The 21532-nt window shown below is 31.1% G+C and overlaps 1 protein-coding gene across 2 annotated transcripts; it reads right to left on the bottom strand.

Annotated features, from left to right (window-relative positions):
- Window positions 1–2178: 2178 nt before the first annotated feature.
- On the bottom strand, window positions 2179–15428 carry LOC108910156 (heat shock protein beta-1). Of its 2 annotated transcripts, XM_018714682.1 has the most exons (4): window positions 15092–15428; window positions 5689–5739; window positions 4143–4338; window positions 2179–2632 (listed from the first exon to the last, which is right to left on the bottom strand). In XM_018714682.1, the coding sequence occupies exons 1-4, from the start codon at window positions 15274–15276 to the stop codon at window positions 2441–2443; spliced, it is 624 nt and encodes a 207-aa protein (XP_018570198.1). In that variant the 5' UTR covers window positions 15277–15428; the 3' UTR covers window positions 2179–2440. The 2 variants fall into 2 exon arrangements, with proteins under 2 accessions (XP_018570198.1, XP_018570199.1); XM_018714683.1 differs by lacking the exon at window positions 5689–5739 and having other exon boundaries at window positions 15092–15426.
- Between the last annotated feature and the right edge of the window lie 6104 nt (window positions 15429–21532).

Raw genomic sequence — 21532 nt, forward strand, 5'->3', positions numbered from 1 at the left:
AGGCCAATTTCTAGCTATGGAATAATGGCGATCACACATGCATGTTTTTTCGCGAGTGAAGTCGCGTATGTTGTAGTATGTATGTATGAGAGAGTGACGAGATTTAAACTACCATAACCATATGATAACTAAGATCAAAAGAGATAAATAGTAAGTAGAATTCAGATATTCACCAATATTCCTGTCGCTAAAAAAGCCTATTCTAGTAAAAAAAAAACAAATGGCATCAAATTTGAAAAGTTAACCCAAATTTGATTAACAGTAAGCTTCGAGAAAAAACTTGATTTCAACTTTTACTAAAAGGGCGCATTCGGATGGAAAATTTTATGTGAATCACACACAAAACCAAGATCCTCAATCTTGTTATGATGAGTTTTAAAATGTTTTTTATAAGGTATACAGGCTGTTACAAATTCGCTTCTCACTACAGGGATCTCGGAAACGGTAAGAGGTACGAAGTAGCTTAAACGGGGGCAAAGTTGTGTAATCAGGGGACCAACATTATGCCTCTAAAAAATCAAGGCTAACATGATTAGTTTGCGAAATATTTGAAAAAAAACGAAAATTTGGAAATCCGTTTTGTTTCATTTTCAGCCTTGTTTGAGGTAATATTGAAAAAAAACACTTTCTCATAGCCAATTTTTGCGTTCTATCGAATGGCATAATCAATTTTTATATGTAACGTTTCGTCTCTCCACCATCAACTTCATTTTTTTAAATACGACCCTGGAAATTGTATTACATTTTTTGCGAGCCTTCATGATCCCCAATACTGTACTGCCTCAGCCCGAACCAGTTTCAGACGTTCTGTCTCGAAAAATTCATCTTCAGTGTATTCGTTCCAAATTTATCAAAATTTTTTATTTAGATTTCTTTTTTTATTGAATTATCATACACTGCAAGTGTTGTTAAACCCTGCGAAATCCGTCTAGTTATTTAAACTATTACGCGTTACAATAAAACATTTATTATTATTAACTATTACCATCACTTGGTTAAACATAACTAAATAAGTTGTTGCGTCAAAATTAAAACATTATTACAATTTTAATTTTATTATAACAAATTAATTCTTAAAAATGCATATGAACAACCAAAACACCAACTCAATATTATTCTTTAAAAATTTTCAGTAAATGTTCAAAAGCATTTTCGTTTTGGCAAAGGTTGAAAAATGAAGATCAGCGTAATATTATCGGAATTTATTATATCTGTAACTGCAACTGTGAAAGAGCATGTCAGATGTATTTGTATGAATATCCTGAAAAGAATAGATTGGAACTTGTTTGAATTTTGAGCACTTGAGAAGCCTAGAAATAACTATGGACACGAGAATAAAACTTTAATAATTTTTTATTTTAATGTGTGGTGGTAATAGTTTAAATAACTAAATGGATTTCACAGGGCCTAACGACACTTACAGTGTACGATAATTCAATAAACAAAGAACACTGAAGATGAATTTTTCGAGACAAAACGTCTGAATCTGGTTCAAGCTGAGGCAGGACAGGATTGGGGGTTATGAACGTTTTCAAAAAATGTAATAAAATTTCTAGGGTTGTATTTAAAAAAATAAAGTTGACGATGGTCATGGAGAGACAAAACCTTACATATACAAATTGAATTTGCAATGGCAATAGAGGGCAAAAATTGGCCATAAGAAAGTGTTCTTTTTTCAATATTACCTCAAACAAGACTGAAATGAAACAAAAACGGAATTCTAAAATTTCGGTTTTTTTCAAATATTTCGAAAACTAATTGTGTTAGCTTTGATTTTTTAGAGGCATAATATTGGTACCCTGATTATACAACTTTGCCCCCATTTAAGCTACTTCGTATCTCTTACCGTTTCCGAGATTCCTGTAGTGAGAAGCGAATTTGTAACAGCCTGTATACTGACATTTTCTATATTTGCACAAATTATTGTTATTTATTGGTAATTTATGAAACAATTTATTTTACAATTGTCATTGTAAGTATAACTAGAATATTTCAATGTATAAATGTAATTTGTTTAACTTTGTTTTTTATAGTTGGAAAATGTTTTACTACATAATATCAGTCTTTCTTTGAAAAACTTCTAGAAAGAATGTAAATTTTATTAAAAAACAATTTTCCCTCAAATCTTTGCAACTTATTTGTAAAATGTGATGAAGTGTGTAAAAAAAATATCAAACAGAAGTTTAAAAATAATTTTATTGTTTATAAATAACTTACAAAAAGATATAATTTATTACACTACTTGTGACGTTGCTCGCTATACATCGAAAAAGCCCATCACAATGATTCAACCAAAATAATATATCGAGTAGCACATCATAAATACATATTAATCAACAATATTGCGAAAATTAAAGTAACTGCTTTACTTTTTGTAACAAATTATAAGACCTAGAAGCTTGATGGGAATTGTAAAATAAGTATATGTCATTCATTTAGTTTAGTGTTGGATTGGAATCAATTTTTCGCCAGAAGTGATTGCTGGTAGTGGGGCCTCGACTGTCAAGACACCATCTTTGCTCAGGGAGCTCTTGATGTGTTCTGGATTCGTGCCCTTGGGGAGCAAGAATTCTCTGTTGTACTCTCTGTAGACGGATTTTGATTCTGTCTTTTCTTCGTGTTTGGCGTGTACCTAAAAAGATATTTTTTACTTTAAAAATATACTAATTCAAATTAATTCCTAAGATTCTCATGAAACCCATCCAACAGATCCATGAGCAAATAGTTACAAACTTCCAAAGAAATTATCAATTATTCTTGTTTATAAAACTATTATGTCGCTTTGAATAAAAATCATTATGGAAATGGATGACAATGCTAAAACATAATTAAAAAACCATTCAACTATAAAATGAAATATGTCTAATGATACTATAATTTAAAATTTTAATTTTCTTTAAAAAATTTTGTATATGTTCCGTTTTTAAAAGGTACTGACGAGTTTTGCAATACCACAAAAATTGGGGGCTATAGCCCTATGTTTAACAAATCGGGGGGGGGGCTTGATAAGATCTGGCAAAAATGAATTTTTTTTAGAATTAAACCAAAAGGTTTCGAAATTAGATTTTTAAGAAAAAGGGCCAGCGTAAAGCTTGTAGCTCCGGACCTCACGATAGGTTAATTCGGCCTTGGATATGGATTAGTTAATCGAATATAAAAATTCATCATTTTTGTTGTACCTAACTACTTTTTCCTGTATGTACTATTTTTTTATATTTGTCACCCCTCAGCCAAAGTTTGATCATCGAAAATTCCCTAACTAGTTTTTTTAAAATTTCATTTTGAGTTATCAATTTTATGTGTTTGTAATTCAATAATACAAAGTTTGTATTATTGAAATATGGTACACGAATTAATGTAGATATGAAATAAAACAATAAAAAATGTAAAAATATGAAACAATATTTTATCGGAAGGACAGAAAAAAATGTTTATTTTATTCGATAACATTTGCCGTTTAAAAGGTACGGCATAAACAACAACTAAACTAAATATTTATTTTTAGTATGTTTACACATTTTATTACTTCAACCAATGATAAAAATCACTGCACTAAGTGGTATGTTGACAATACCTGAAATATGTAATTAAACTAAATAAAACAGCCTTTAAATAATTAACTAATACAAACAAACTGACTCGAACAACATTTTTATATAATAAATATTTTCCCGTCCCTTATCAATGTCATGGAATTTTACTGGCAACAGTAAATTTTATATAGATAAAAACAAGGTAGAACAAGTAGCTATCCCTTTTTTTAAGAATAAGCACGTTTTATTCAATAAGTTCATAGGATGATATACAGATGGCGCCACCATTGACAAAACCATATATGATTTTTACTTTCAAATATGATACCTATGTGTCAAAATTTCATGATAATCTGACGGTTAGTATTTAATGACGTCATTGTTGTAATTTTGAAAACAATGGAAAAATCTGTTTCGTATGTTAATAAAGCATTGCTTTTTAATGGAAAAAAATACCGTTTTAGCAAAGCAATGGCTTAACAAATGCTTTTCGGACTCTGCTCCATCGAGACAAATGGTAGAGAAGTAACTTGGCGCCATCTATATGTCATCCTACAAACTTATCCAGTGACGTGTTATCTGTATAGGATTCCAATTTTTTGTACGTACCAATAATTTATTGTCGACTGTTTTTACAACGATTTCTTCGGGAGCGTACTGGCTAACATCGAATCTTAATTTTAGGCATTTGCTATCTCCCTGTTCCTGGATGAGAGGGGAATTTAAGTCATCGTACCATGTTCTCACATCTCCAGATGGAGCTCTTTGGGCAATATCAGATCCTGTGGAAGATTGTGTGGTCGTGCTAAAAAAATTAGAAATTATTTTCAGCTATCGATTGATACTGCAAAGTAAAGGAACATAGAGATAGCTAAATTATTTAAAACAAGTCGAGTGGTATCAGTAAAAGTGATGCTCAATATTATTTAATTATGTAGTAGATTAAATTAAAATTAAAGTATGCCGTCAAAAAACATTTATCAACTAATTATACTTATGATATGAGTCTATCTGGTAAACAGTGGTAACATGTAAAAATAGTGATTATTTAATTGAATAAAAATAAGAATGAAGTTAGCTTATTTAAGATTTTATTTTTTAATATCGAAAATATTTTTTTAATTCATGGCAGCGCTTTTGAAGGCATATTGTGCAAACAAAATGTCACATTTTATTTAAAAAAAAATGTTTCCAATATTCTAACTGTGGTGGTTTTTCATCAACAATTATTTCACGTACTAATTTAGTTCTTTATAATATCTATTTAAATTTTTATAGACATTCATAATATCCCCCACCATTTAAATGCACCACAACATTCATTAACAGAAGTTGAAAGCACAAAAAATTGCGTCTTGATTACATTTGGCATCATCACATTGTAAAATGCGACATTTTATGGAAATAAAAATACAGATTGGTTCGAATGTTATTCCGGGAAGTAGATCAGGTGACATAGTAAATAATTTTAAGCTAAAAGATTCATATAAGTTTTGCACTTTGTTTTCGAAATACGGAGTGCTAAAATTGAAAAAAAAAAACATATTTTCTCAAACATCTCTGATGATGTTTGACGTGGAGTGATGAAACTTAAGGAAGTTCGAAGATATTCGGAATTTTTCTAATTAGAAGTAAAAATTTGCTTATTAATCTTTAAAAATCCCAGATTTCAAAATATTTTCTTTAATATATCCCAAAACAAAATACACTTCCAATTTTCAAAATAATGATGTCGAAATTCTAAAGTTTTGACTAACGATGTTCCCAGTATCACACCACTGTTGACGTATTTTCAAACCAATTGGCTCGTATTTCGTCATTTTTTTGTTTTTAATCATTCTATACGACATATATAACGGCGGTACTATTGGTCCTTGTTAGCACTGCCATCTAGACTACAGAGTAAGATACTACAGAGTTGCCTATCATTACCCTTAATATTTTGAGGAATGCGAATGAAATACGATAAACAAAATAAACAACAAACAAATCTATTTCTTTTAAATTTTAGCACTACTCACATTCACATGAAGGGTTATTTAAAATTATTTGTTGTGTCACCTGATCAAGTTCCCGGAATACAATTCTGCCCGCCTTGTATATAAGAGGCTTGGGGTAAGAAAACGTTCTAGATCTAATTTGGAAAAATACAAACCTTGTTTTGGACGACTTATTGCCTCCTGATACAGTCTCACATTCGTACGACATGCAAAGATTAAAAGCAATGTTAGATTGTTATGTAAAAGCTTATTGGCATTGTACTAAATACGTCTAAAACAATGATTAACAAAAGCATATTCAATTGACAAACCAGTTACCAATATTAAATAACCATAGTAAATATAACGATTAAATCAATGTCAAGTAAAACCTTCGCGGGACAGCATGGTAGAAAAGAGAAGTAGAACTTGTCCAAGACAAAAAGTATTAACTATTTTGCTGCAATAGACGCACAAGTCGACGACGAAGAATCCGATGGTAGAAAAAAAACCGGTTCCGGTTGAACGTGTACTAGGAAAACAATTGTTCAAACCGCCATCTGTTTGTTACTTTCTAAACGCTGTAAATGCTTTATAAGTCGATATAATTTTGACCAAGAGGATGACCATATAAATCCAATATTCAACGAGGTGTGGCAGTATTATTCAACTCTGAAATGTCTACAAATACATTTTTTTAGCCATAGGCGTACCTAAGGTTTTTTTTTATAACAAGAACACACACGTCGATTTTTATTTATTTTTGTGAACTGAAAGTGATCTTTTTCATAGAATTTCACCTTGTCCTTCGGAACCCTTTTTAATCGTCTATGTTTAAAATGAAGAAAACTATCAATTAGTTTAATCTTTTAAATAGACATCATAGGTATTTATACGGCAACAGATTTGGAGAAAATATTTCGTTTGTAAAGTATTTTTCATATTTACTAATACAAGGAAATACCAGACACATTTACTTAATCTAAAAATGTGTTTCTTTAAATTCTGAACGATGCAGGAAGGAAAGGGTATAAGTTCATTAAAAACTTCTATAATTTGTAAACATTTTCAGAGATTATAAATAAGTTTTCTCTTAACCTATCCAACGTCAATTATATACATCCTGTGAGTATTTCATTCATCATACTAGTACGCCGTGTCTTTCCCACACAAATTCCAACTTACAGACGCGTAAAATGAAACCTAGACTTTGAATTATTAAAAATTATGTAAAATGTAATCTTTTTCTCGACTTAAATTACCCGAGAGCTTGAAATTTTCATAAAGCGACATGTCTGTCGCATTATGTATACCTATAGCAATAACATTTCCCTATACCCGTGCCTCTAACACGGTCCATTAACTACGACAGGATGTGGGCGGAGTGTTTTTTAAAACGCATGCATATGCAAAAATATTTCGGACCGGTCGGATTCGAAACATTCGAGAATTGTTCGCGGTGTAAGGCAGGCTCTTCTAATTCGGGCTCTGACATCATTCCTATTACGTGTGCGGCGCTCTTTAAAAGGACACCGTTCGGCCATTGTTGATTGTAATTTTAAACGATTTATTAGATGTTTTACAACATATCGACATTTATAACAAGATTTCCTATCCTCCTCGCGTTTTAGAAATATTCATGCGATTTTATACCTTGGATGCAATTCCATTAAAAAGGAAGGGGGAATTATTCTATAACTACGTTTTGTCAACATGTTCAATGGAAACAACAGCATACAGAGCGGTCCTAAGTAAGAAGGAATCAGATAGTTCTGGTATTATTGCAGCAAATCAAGTTCTTCACAATTTAAAATTATCTTCGATTATACATTTCTTCTGCGAATTACCTAACTTCATTTTTAAAGTGAAATGCCTTGTATATTGACCTACTTTGATAGACTAAGACTAGACTGGATCTAGGTCCTAGTGTTTCGAGGTTATTTGATGTTTAATAAAATGATAACCAAACTCGAACATAAACCAAAATCAAAAGTAAATATGATAAAAAGATGCGGTACCTACTTACATAAGCATAAAAAAAGTATTTTCTGCGTTACCTCTCCTTTTCCATCTATTTTTTATGCGAAAATACCAACAAAAATATGATAAACCAGGAATCGAAAAGAAATTAAATTTTGCGTCTGTCTGTGCCAAATTGAAAATATTTCCATTTAATAAAATCAAAATATCAGTGTTTGAAAACTTTGAACTTCTGGGGTCCTTAATTATTATTCTTCTATTTGAAATGAATTAAGTAAGAAATGCAAAAGGTACGTTTTTGCATGATCGAAAGATTGGTGAAAAAGACATTTCTTTATTATATTTAGTTTCGAAGATATTTGATAGTTTTGAAGACGCTGCACTGCAAACGCCATGAAAAATACGTCAAATAACACCGGACTTTAAAGATTTTTCTTTAATCAAAATATACCTTAGAAAACGGAGAGGTGAAAAATTATGAAAAATATCGAGCTTGGTTAGTTAATACCCCGTAAAAATTGTCTGTTATAAACCTTTTAAGATCAGTTATAATTATATAATGTACGTTTTTTAAGACTATATACAGACACTGTATAGTAGGATCATATTCGATGGAAAGTAATAAATCATTGTCTGTCAAGGGAACCAATGAAGTACGCTTTTAAGGGTTTTACAAATTGAATAATTTCTTTATACATTATGAAGGGACGAGAGGATCAGTTCAGGTCTGGCACCCTTGTTCCTACAAAAATTCCTTTATTCTCATAAACTATTTATTTTAAATGTAATTTATTATAAATCCAATTTGTTTCCTAAATTCCACATATGTACTACATTTTACCTCTGTACGCGCCACTGTTGTTTACTTGTTTTTTGGAAGCGCTCTCTAATTGACGGCAAAGCTCGCCAGGTTAGTATTTGACGTATAACCGACCAGTTCGTACACTCGATGCACTTGGGCGACTGCAGCTACTACCAGAACACAGTGCGTATGCAGCGGTATTTCAGATTTTACATTGAATTTCATTTAAAATTTGAAATGATTTATCTTACGCCTCCTAAAAATGATGACACGATTTTCCTTTGATAAAAGACCGACAACTTTTTGCTCTACTTTGCATCGAATACGATCCAACTATAGTGTATAATTAGATATAACTAGTAAAATAATTGTGCTTACTTCATAAATGTATTAAAACCCTTTAAATTTGTAGTCAGGACATAAATTTCTGTACATAAATAAGAAAGTTTTCCTAAACAGTCAATTCTGTTTGAAACAAGGACAACATCGCTTATCCTACCTATTCTGGTAGTATTTTGTTGATTTTTTTTTTATACAACAGTTATTTTTTACAACTTAGATATTTGTTGTGCACAAATGTACTAATAATTTAAATCCATTATTAGTGGTAATTAAAATGTAACTTTTCAACATTTTTTTTTAGTAATTAAAGGATTAATTGCTATTTTTACTGAAAAAGACCATACGACTGTAGAGGTATGCCATATCATTTCTCAATATTTCAAGTAATTTTGAAGATCAATTTTAGAGAAATTAATTAATAATTGGTCGTTATACCGAAAATAATGTCAAATTTAAGTACATTTTTTTATTATCGTCTAATATATCTAAAATAAAACTCCTATTTTCCTAAAAATTCAGTAAATTTACTAAAAAATAGTTAAACTAGTTATGTCGATAATTGTTTAATTAGGATTATCAATTTTGTTTCGTAAGCAATTAAAACTCGACTTAAAGCGAGGGGGGAAATTGGAAACATGAATACATTAGCTTTGATCATAGTTCCAACAGTTAGACGCAATCGCATATGATTCCAAACAATGAATTTTGAATCTTATGTTATGTCAACATTATATCGGAATGCGCATGTATCTGTCTGTCTGCGATGAGGGAAACTGCCTGGAACTGCTCTAGGAACAAAGCTTACACTGGCGAGAACCTGTCAAAACTCCAAACAGGTATCTGGGTCTAACGGTATATGTATTTAAAACCCAGCATCAACAATTATAATGACAATGTATGTACGCATCACAAAGCATGTAATATCCTTCAAAATGATGTTTTATTAAATATGTGCCATACGCAACCATACAACCTCTTACAAACTACCGCCTGATAAGTCAAGGAATAATAAATGGATAATAAAGTTTAAAAATTTGTTGGTACCATCTTAAACTTATCTGCATCTTTGGTATATTTATATACGTCTTTCTAGAGTAAAAAAAAATAATTCGGACGTTAAAATAAGTGCCTTAAGTAATGTTTCAGCTCGTACGAACTCCTACACACACTCAACTTGTTCCCATTTTATGGTCTTTTCTTGAATTAGCTTTAACGGCATCACTTCCTGTGATATTAATTATATTATAGCAGAAAGACTGCGTCACTCTACATGAAAAATACAAATATAAAGGTGATACAGTTCAAATATGCTCGTGTAATAAAATTATCACAGCCACAGTCTGTAACTAAGCGAATAAAACATGTCCTTCGTGGAAAAATTATATATATGAGTCATTTGATGAGTTTATGGCAACGCGGTTGTTCCATTTTAACCCACATCACATTATTCAATGATGCAGATGATACAATTGAACGAAATGACTAAACTAGGTTCATTAGTCGCTACTCAAAAGCATAAATTATACAATTGTTATGAATGTGTTGCTTAAATAAGGATAATTTGAAAAACGACTCGATGTCTGGGTCAAATTAGTCAAAATCAAGTAATAAATTTATCAAAAACCGGAATTGTCATTTTGTGATAGCTGTTGCAAGTCTCTAGTGATAAAATAAGTTTTAATACGTAAATGAATAGCTTCACTTTGTCAAAGTCTATGATTATTGTTTAGTAAATACAAGAATTTAATCTAAAATTAAGTATTTTCTAAATCTAAACCATCTGGTCGTCTGGTTTTAGTTTATTTTGCTGCCGTGTAACAAAATATTACGACGTCTGCTGGCGCTAATAAAAAATAAAATAAAAATAATTGTTTTGCGCAAGTTGAAATATAATCATTTGGTTTACATTGTTCCATATGGGTACACGCTGTCTGAACTTGTTTATTTGAAACTCGACTCGAGATATGGCATATCTGAAATCGGCTACATATGGTGCAATTCCAATTATGTATTATTTATTAATGTGATATTTGAAAATAAAAGCATGCACCATAATGACCAATCAAGAACTGATTGTCTTAAAACTTTTTATTACTTTAACATTTCTCATCTTATAAGTTGGCAATATTTTAAAAAGTCAGGCACTTTTAAAGTACAACCGTACTGAGTATAAAAAAGGTTTTTTTTAACTGAATTTGTAATTAAAATGATTCCATTATTTGTGGATTAGTAAAACGTGTACGTTTTATGATTTACCTATCAGTGAAGGTTTTTTCAAAAAATTCCACGTACGTGTTTGTTAGCTCATTAAGGTCATACACTGAGTGTTGTTTGAGTATTTAATTTCAACTTCTGTGGTAATTAATGATGTAATATCGAAATTTATTACCGTTTCGTGTATTTTTAGTCGATGATGATACGGAACCTGTGCCAAACGATCGGTTGATAGTTTCTTGCATTTAATGAGCTCCAAAATCTTTGATCTGAATAGAAAGTAAGGGGTTTTATTTCTTCTTTCGCAATTAGAACGCTCTGATTCAGTGTTTGTAGGACTAGGCGACATAAATATTAAACGAATTTAGAATATGGACTATGGAGCAGCCAGGCCAAAGAGAGTATCGACGAGGCCGTAAAATTATATAGGTTATCAAGTTTTATAGGCCACATTAACATACCAGACCTCCGAATTTTGGTAGTGCTGTTAATGTTTCTCGTGTATTTTTTTAGAGCAAGGTTATGTACATATTTATAGGTGTTTACAGCAATATATGCGTCAATTCTAACTTTTTTGGATAATATTTAATACCTTATTTTGTCTAAAATGTCAAGAGTGAATGATTTACCTTAAAGTTACTAGTCAGAGAAGTTTTAATACTTTCAATGAAAAATTTACTTTAACCTTGTTAAGTTCAAGTCAAGTCTAAAAATTTTTCTATAATTCTCATTACTTATATGAAGTTGATGTTATTCGTCAGCAGATATTTTATGGATATTATTTAATAATTATTATTTAAAATATACGAATAATCTGTTCAAACATTATTAATGAAATAAACACATAGCTGATATACTGAAAAGAAACATTAATTAATAATATCCGGATAGATTAGGTATTTATATATTTTTTTTCTTATATCTTTAAATAATTATTAATATTGATGAAATATAACACGTTTAGTAGATATTGCGGTTGTAATCCTGTGCCGGCTTTAGTTCAGAGCGTAACTATTTTCCGCAATCTCATTAGTTGTTTATTAATAACACCGGCACATAAAAAAAGTGGTCTGTACTTTTGATTTGACCCAATAGGCTTTATGTATTTCGACGTGCTAAATCCGAATCTGAAGTTAGTTTAGCTCAAACAATCCCAGTAATTTACAAAAAAGTAAAAAATTACCGAAAATCATGTTCAAAAAAATTAGTTCTGAACTTAATTAAGTGGGTTTCTTATGTATTTTGATGTGCTGAATTCAAATCTAAAGTCTTTTAAGCTGCATCCTCATAAATTTTGCAAAAATCGCAAAACAATATTGAAAAAATCACTAAAACATGACGTCAATGAGCGCAAAAAGATTCGAAAACTTTTGTTCTAACCTTGACAAAGTGTTAGCTGTATTCTCCCACAGATTTTGCAAAAAAACGCAAAAAAATTAGCTGAAAATGGTAAAAAATCATGTTAATGAGAGTTAGTAAATTTAGAAAGGGGCGATGAAACTGAAAATTGCCAATCTGTTATAACTTCTAGTTCTCAAGAACTTTCTTAAGTAAATATTTTTCATATTTTTTAAACAAAGGTGCTTTACTCTTGACAATTTTGGAAAATTCATCGTAAAAACACCCTGTACATTAAATAATTGGAAAAATTTTTTCAACTTCCTAGTCTAAGGCCATAAGCTCAAATTTCAACTCAAAAAAATTTTGTCATTTACACCCCACGTGCATTCAATCCGTGGACACACTGTAGACAACATTGTAAATTAAATTTTTTACTATGAAAATTTGTAGGGCGGCGGCGGCGGCGTCCCAGGGCACCCCTACACAAACCGCCACTGCTTTTCGCCTCTGAAAAAAGAGGTGTAACGTTTTCCTCAATGAATTTTGACAAAAAGAAACGAACAACATACAACTCCATTTTTTATGAATATTATTTCAAACTACGAACTAATACGATGTAGATAGATGTTCGTTAAAGTTTTTTGTACATACTAGCCATTTCTTGGATAACTGAGAACTTGCCTGAATTTATAGAATGAATTTTTCTGTAACATTATTAAACTATCAGCAGTTACTATAGCACTGTATATTCCTAGACGATCAGAAGCTCTCAATGTGAAGCTTAATATTTTAGGCAGTTCTTAACAATTCTTGAATCGTTTCCCAATTTCTGAACTTAATAAAATCATCTTTAAAGACGACTGCTATGGACTTTTTCCCAAAAAAGTCAAATTGGTATCACCAATTTGATAAATAACATTTTTAAAGTGACAGATAAGGCCACTGCACCACTCCAGCCCGGCCTGCTTTGATTAAAAGGGGATAACTGGGGCGAAGCGACCTTCAGTAATGGAATTGATTTTCTACCACAATGGACGCATCAAATGGCGACGCATCACTTGCATCAAAACAATGCATTTCTATGAGCACCATAATAATACCACGTGATACTGTTACCATAAAATTATCGTGGTCCGTTCGGTTGACTGGCCATCCTAATGACTGGTATTCTTTGTACTTCACATCGCGATAACATTTTTATAAATAATACATGACGTAACGACTTGGTGCTACTGCAGTGAAAATCTTTTGTAAATGAGATAAAAACATCGAATGCACTTTTATAAAAAAGGGTATTAACTGGTCTAGCAGCTGCTTCTTTCATTGAAATGGTAATATTTTAGATGAGATAAAATAAGAGAATAATAAATATAACAAAACCATAAAAATGAGTAAATTTTTTTTATACTAGTTAAAGACCAGACCAACTATGGTTTCAATGTTTTTTGAAGGAGTTAATTCAACAATAATTGAAAATTCTAGACAGAGCTTGATACAATGGAATGAGACGATCAAGTCCAACTTTTTTCAAATCTCGTCAGACTGCTATTGTGTACCAGCAAACGGTTAACTGACGATTTACTCATTTAAATGTTTTACTTCTCTTTTTGCTCGACTGTGCTGTCCCAGAATTAATTGTAAGACATTGACATTTTGCAAATGAATGCCGAACATTTCTGTACGTTGTGCCATTCCCTCAAATGTTACGATAAAAGCAGGTGAATAGAGATTCATTATTAAGTGACAATAACCAGTAATGGCCGGAAAAAACGACAAACAGGCACGTTCTGATTATATGATCAAGTACGTTGGTCCAATTTTGACAGCTTCGTGTATGGCCTCCTTTACATGGTAAGTGAATTTGCGAACCAATCTCAGAAATTGTTAATTTTTTAAAAATAAATCTACTCCATTTTGAACAACAGAAGTTATAGAGGGTCTATACTCTTATTTTTTTGGTTGTTTATTTTGACAAAAGCAATCAATTCTGTAACTTTGATGATATTTCACTCTATATAATATTAGTTGGTAATCTAAAAAAAATTAATCCTGTTCCATATTTTTTTGTACTTAAACCGTTAAACTTTTGTACCATACGAAAATGTAAAAATAAACGGTCTCAATTTTTTTGCGAGTGGCAGATGTTTAAAATTTAAATACTAGTTTTTTGCTTCTTTAGAATGGAACCAGTTTAGATACAATGTCATGGTCTGCCAACGTTTTTTGAATTCCAGTAACAAACCAGACGTTCTCAGGACCTTCTTGAAGGTTTATAATAAGTATAATATTGAACTTCTGTATAAATTTTCAATTTCACTGAACCATAAAATTAAAATGTTAGTTTTATGTTTTTCCAAAATATGTCAGAGACGGTACAAATTACACAATATCTATACGTTTAGTTTGGAACATGCTAGACGTTCAGATATTTCATGTAGTTTAGAAATCAAAGTTATTTTTGGAAAGCGGCGTCAACATCGCATAATGCTGCCAAAAAAGAAGGATAAAATATAATCCGGGTATTAATAAAAGCATAAATTTCTAGAAAAATTTTCCAAGCGCATCTCTTTAACATTTCACTACTAACAATAATCGCTTCTGTTCACATTTTTTGGAAAATTTCTGAAAACTAAACTTTTGCGGCCTATTTACAAACATGTAGTGTAGTCGTATTGATTTTAATCTGTTTGTTCTTGTTCTACTTTAACCTCATCATTCAGCGTTAGATACAAACATTTGAGGGAATGGCAGTAAAAGGGAGATAGAAAAATCAATATTTCTCAACGGTATCCTAACAACCAAATTCCTGAAGACTTAGACTCAATTTTTTTAGTATATATAGTTATAATCCACCTCAACCTTATTATATCAGTAAATAGGAAAACATTCTGGATAGCTACCTTGTGGTACTCCTGAAGAAGTTGTTGGACTCTCTGTTCATGAGCTCTGACCTGAACCTGCTCATTTCTTCTTCCATCTTCCTCATCTCAGCATCAAATCTCTCCCTGATGCTGCTGAATTCGGTATCGATAACACTGAAATCGCCCAATTTGATGGGGATGTCGCGGTTAAGTCCTGTAGACATTTTGTAGAACTAACTATTCGCACTGTTCACAACACGACAAACACTTTTTTTCGGTGTAGAATTTCAGATAGCTGCCTCGAGTCACACTCTATGCTCTCTCTAGCTGTATCACTGATTCGACTGATTCACTAGCAAAGCGGGCACAGGATATGGTTTTAAATAGAATGTTTTGTGTGGGGGACAGGAGCTCGCTTGCGCAACAGCGTACACCTTCGAACCGCGGGCCGCGGGCAGCGATGCCAAGTCGTCACGATTTCCTGGTATTGTGAGTATTTCCGAACGATATTTGGTGTTAGAAATATTTAGTGCACGCAAAATTGTGTAGGCATTGTCAAAATTGGAGTATGTATCATCGTGATTACTAATAATTGGATGATTTTTTTTTAATTCTAAAGATGGATAGATATTTCTGGAACAGTCGCAAACTTTTGTTGCTCATCGAAAAACTTAAATTGTAAGAACTTTATTTATGGAACAATTTTTAATTAGTGCATTTAAATGGAAGAGCACACATGTTATATAAACTTAAGGCTAAAATATGACAATTGGTCCAAATATAGGTATCTTAGTTGCTTTAATTGCGAGTTACATAATTATAACGTGAAATTAAACATATTTTTGTACCTACGGAGTAAACCTGAATTATCCTCAAATTTTACAAGATTTGTAATAATATATTCTTCTATTGGCATATAAAATTTCAACTCAATGTGTGCAAGCCGTACTGATGAATTAGTCAATTTAACAATTGATAATGTTGAAGATGCGAAATCCTCCTTAGTTATAAAAATTCCCAATTCCAAAACAAGAGACCACGTTCTTTTACTGTGCTGGGAGACAATTATTTTAGTTTTTATCGAAAATATGTTGCTTTGCGTCCACCCGGTTTGGTACAACGCCAATTATTTTTCAGATATATTAGTGGAAAGTGTCATTGAATGGTGGTAAATATTCATAAAATCAGTGTCTAGCAAGAAGTGGCAAAATTTTTGAAGCTGGACATCTGGAAAGAGTACAGTGAACACACATTACAACGAACGTCTGCTACCCTTTTAGTTGACAGCGGTGGTGACTTCACTTGTCTTAAAAGACACGGAAGATGGAGATCGAGCAATGTGACGGAAGGCTACATTGAAGATTCACTTCTGAATTAAGAAAATATTGCGAAAAGAATACCGAAAGTTGATAGTAATAATGATAAACCAAGCACCATTGTCATTTCTGATTTCACAACATCTGAAAATAATATATTAATGAAAACGTGTTGGGCTGCTTTGAAAATTGCTCCAAGAATTAGGGTAGTGGCAGTTTCAAGGGTTTATTAAATTTTTATACTTGTTCAAACTGTGTATTTAAAATCAATGTGGATAAACAAAAATTATTGTTGAATAAACTTTTATAAATTAAAACTTGATTAACACTTTTAATCTAAGAATTAAAAGTAGCAACTTTAGCTCCTAGGATTAAAAGTGAATACTTTTGTTGCTAAAATACCATTTTTTTTCTCAGTAAGGAAAGTGTCAGCCTTAGAGACTTCTAACAGTAAAAAAATGTCATAGTTCTGTGACGGTTGAAGAAAAAAATACTATATTATGTTGTTAAGGGATGGCAAATGGACCATGAGTAGGAACATATTTGAACAAATACATGAAAACTACGATTTTGTTAAAATATATTTCTGGACAAAAACTGTATCATTACGTCTCATTTAAATAAATATATTATCTACATTAATTGTGAATCAGAATCATAATTGTTAAGCAAATTAAAAAATGTAGCATATTTTGAGCAACTATAAACTTTTAGGACAAATAAACAGAAAAAAAAACTAAAATTGTAATAGAAATAAATAATTTTTAATTCGTATATTTTATGATTTTTTTTGTCTGTACAATTTTTAGCCATATTCTTTAAAACTTCGTAGTTTTCTGCTTAAAATGAAAATACGTCGTCGTTGAAAACTCATCTTTAATTTTGAACAGCTAAAACTGAGGTTAAAACTATTTTTTTTAATCTAGAAGATGCACAAAGGGCGAGTCCGGTACTGTGCAAATTTGCAGCGTCATCCGCGAATCAGTCCTAATAATACCATAAAAATAGGTCTGACCCTAGACTTTCGCAATACTTAAAAGGAAATAGCATTTCGAACGTTGGCGAGGCAATCCGGCAACGTCTAGAACCGCCGACTTGTTTCATTTCCGAAAATCTTGTGTTACCCGCTACCTACGATTTTTTCTAATTTGTAAACAGGAGTAGTAAAAGCTATTTATGACGTAGGATATTTATTATTCCGCGTAGGCCTTCTAGATGTATCAATGGACATCGATGTACAAAAATGCGCGACTGCGTGAGACGCGTGCTCCTTCTAGATTTTGATAGGAATTTGAGAAAATGCCCCCGAAAACTAAATATAGGAATCTATTTTAGATGTGGTGTTTATTTATACGACAGAAATTGTTTCGGTACGCTGGAATGTCTTTTCTCCTATTAAGTTTAGTTCAACAAAAAGTTTTAAAATGATAAACGTTTATCGCTATCTCTAAGTACACTCGAATATGTCACTCGAATAATATTTTAAGTCAGATTTAAAGCTTCCACAGACTATTTTGGATATAATTTTCTCATCTAGTATGTACCTCTAAGATATAAAATCTTCTAAACAAATTAAAAAATTACTAGACTAGAATAAATACCTATAAGAGTTTAATGTTTCGTTAAGCAAATAGTAATTTTTTAACAAGTATCTTGGGGATTCTTTATCTAAATTCCTCGAGATAATACATATTTGGATGTTAGTGCAGCAGTTAAATGAAACAAATAAAATGATATTCAAATGTAACGGTGAAAAAAAAACAAATTCATACATACATTGTATGTAATGTAAATGTACTGTTTGTTATATTTTCAAAATTCGGCAATAAAAAAATTTAAATAATCAGGCTTTTTTAAAAAATAATTTCTACTTCTTTAGAATATTTCTTCCCAAATTAAAAGACTAATATCAATTTTGAAAAAATATATATACAGTGTGTTTCACTTAATGTCGAGAAACCTCCGTATTTAGGATGGCGTTGGCCGATTTCCAAAATTCTTTTTTTTTTATGTGGTGGTAGGTACTCAAAAAGGCCTACTTTTTGATGTTATATTTTTTAACATGTGATCTTTTCTACGGCCTACTATCATTCAGAAAAGATCCTCAAAAATTAAAAAACATTAGGCATTTTTTTAAGAAAGAAATGGATAGCATTTTCGATTTGATCTCACGTCAAAACCCTAAATACAAAATTTCATTATTATAGTTTTTACAGGGTGTTCACAAAATAGGTGCAAACTTCGAAAAATTCCACGTATTGCAGTGTCTTGTATTAACAGTGGAAAATATTTTCAAGATATGTTTTCATAATTTTATTAACCGATTCATGCAGTTTCATTGATTTCACTCATACAGGGTGCTCACAATAGGACAAGCAAATTATATATATTTTTTATTATACCAGAATAAATGAGTTTCGCAACGAAATAATATTTAAATATTACTGTTTTCTATTAGCCCACCATCATTTGGTATGCACTGTTCAATTCGTCTCATCTTATTTCTAATAACTCTCCTCAACTGATGTGGTGTTATTTGTCGACATGTTTGTCTATTACATAAATCTTTTCTGTTCTGGGGCCTTGTTTTATACATTATCTTTTTCACAGTTCCTCATAAAAAGAAATCAAGAGGCGTCAAGTCTGGAGCTCTTGACGGCCACTCAGCTAACAGACTGTTGCGACCTATCCACTTTCTTGGGAAATACTCATTCAACAAATGACGTACTATTACCGCATTATGAATAGGTGCTCCATATAATTGCAGGTAGAGGCTATGTCTAACATGAAGAGGAAATGCATGTACTGAATCCCAGAAGTCATTGTTTAAAAAATTCATAAAAATATATGCGTTTATATTAACGCAAAAAAGAAGGGCCCGATTATTCGATCACATAAAATCCTACAAAACACGTTAATTTTTTTAATTAAGATTTATGTCATATAGTTAAACAAGCTTGTCGACAAATAACACCACATCAGTTGAGGAGAGTTATTAAAAATAAGAGATGACGAATTGAAGAGTGCATGGTGGACTAATAGAAAATAATAATATATATTTAAATATTATTTCGTTGTGAAACTCATTTCTGGTATAATAAAAAAAATATATATAATTTGGCTGTCCTATTGTGAGCATCCTGTATGAGGGAAATCAATGAAACTGTATGGATATACCTTCGGTTAATAAAATTATGAAATAATATCTTGAAAATATTTTTCACTGTTAATATAGGACACTATGCAATAAGTGAAATTTGTCGAAATTTGCACTTATTTTGTGAACACCCTGTAAAAGCTATAATAATGAAACTTTGTATTTAGGGTTTTAAGGTGTGATTAAATCGAAAATGCTATCCATTTCTTTCTTAAAAAAATGCCTAATACGTTTTTTAATTTTTAAGGGTCTTTTCTTAATGGTAGTAGGCCGTAGAAAAGATCACATGACAAAAAATATAATATCAAAAAGTAGGCCTTTTTGAGTACTACACATAAAAAAAAATTTGGAAATCGGACAACGTCATCCTAAATACGGAGGTGTCCCGATTTTAAGTGAAACACACTGTATATATACAGGATTGGCCGTTGGTGTGTGAAAGTAAAATAACTTCCTTGTTACTCATAATATAGAAAAAAAAGTTTATATAAAAGTTGTATAGAATCAGGAAACCTAAACTACAAAATTAATTTGATACATACAGGGTGATGAGTAAAAACGGGACACGCCAAATATTTAATTTTTTAATTGGAACAACCTTTATATTTTTACACATATGGATTTCTGAGAAAATTCTATATACGACAATATAAACAGTTTATTATTTTAGTACGGGGTTGCCAAGTTATGTAGAAAATTCTTCGAATTTTGGAAAAAACATGACCTCGAAGAAGTTGTATAAACTTTCAGTTACTAACACTTGGAACAAAATAGTTAGACAGAGTTATAGGCAAATGTTAGACAAAGGTTCCTATATTTGCTAATATCGATATTTTATATATGGCATTTTTTATAATACGATCATTTTAAGAAAGTTCAAACTTGATTTTCTAAAATTATTCAAATGAAATACTTACCCTGTATTTTATTCTATTTTATTCACATATCGGTCTACTTCATCTTTTATTAAGCATGTTCTATATCTAAAATTGTTAGTTTTTAATTATAGCAACATTTCTGAAAAAACTTAATTTTTATTATTTTATAGAATACCAGAAATAAATATTAACTAAAGTTTAAAAGTTTTTTCCAAAGCTATTTCGTGCAACCGAAAATAATTAAAAATTAGGTTTTTCCAGAAATGTTGATATATCTTAAAAACTAACAACTTTAGGTGTAGAACATACCTACTTAATAAAAGTTGAAGTGTACTGATATGTGAATAAAATGGAATAATAAAATACAGGGTGTTCCATTTGAAAAATTATAGAAAATCAAGTTTGAACTTTCTTAAAATGATCGTATTATAAAAATGCCCTGTATAAAATATCGATATTAACTAATGCAGGAGTCTTTGCCTATAACTGTCAAATATTTTTGCTCCAAGTGTTAGTAGTTGAAAGTTAATACAACTTCTTCGAGGTCATGTTTTTCCAAAATTCCAGGAATTTTCCACATAACTTGGAAACCCCGCTCTAAAATGTTAAACTGTTTGTATTGTCATATATAGAATTTTCTCCATACGTTTAAAAATATACAGGGTGTTCAATTTAAAAAAATTAATATTTGGCGGGTCCCGTTTTTACTCATCGCCCTGTGTGTTTCAAATTAATTTTGTCCTAAGTTTTTTTGATTCTGTACAACTTTTATATAAACTTTTTTCTGTATTACGAATAACAAGGGGTTATTTTACTTTCACACACTAACGTCCCACCCTGTATATATACAGGATGTCCCAGAAGTGACACCCATCCTTCTGGATTTTGATTAAGGGAACAAAAACAAATCGAAAATCAAGAGTGGAAAATTTTCAGATTGTTTTTCTTTGTTGAGTAATTCAAAAAAAATATTCAAAAAACTAAAAATAAACATTCGGGCTGGGTTAATAAATAATTATGTAGTTCAGAGCTGTATTTGCTGCAACTGCCATTGCTGGATGACGTTCCATTAGCAGTTAGACTAAATTATTGGTTTCAACATGATGGAGCTTCATCTCATTATGGTTTA

This window comes from Anoplophora glabripennis, unplaced genomic scaffold (genome assembly GCF_000390285.2).
Source record: "Anoplophora glabripennis isolate ALB-LARVAE unplaced genomic scaffold, Agla_2.0 scaffold466, whole genome shotgun sequence".
Taxonomy (NCBI): Eukaryota; Metazoa; Arthropoda; class Insecta; order Coleoptera; family Cerambycidae; genus Anoplophora; species Anoplophora glabripennis.

What these genes read in the sequence shown, in the direction of transcription:
- LOC108910156 (XM_018714682.1), bottom strand. Translation starts at nt 15,276, where the DNA reads ATGTCTACAGGACTTAACCGCGACATCCCCATCAAATTGGGCGATTTC. An exon ending in AATAAGTCGTCCAAAACAAG is followed by an intron (nt 4,339 to 5,688) that starts GTTTGTATTTTT and finishes TAATTTTTTTAG; the next exon opens with CACGACCACACAATCTTCCA. An exon ending in CAGTCGACAATAAATTATTG is followed by an intron (nt 2,633 to 4,142) that starts GTACGTACAAAA and finishes ATATCTTTTTAG; the next exon opens with GTACACGCCAAACACGAAGA.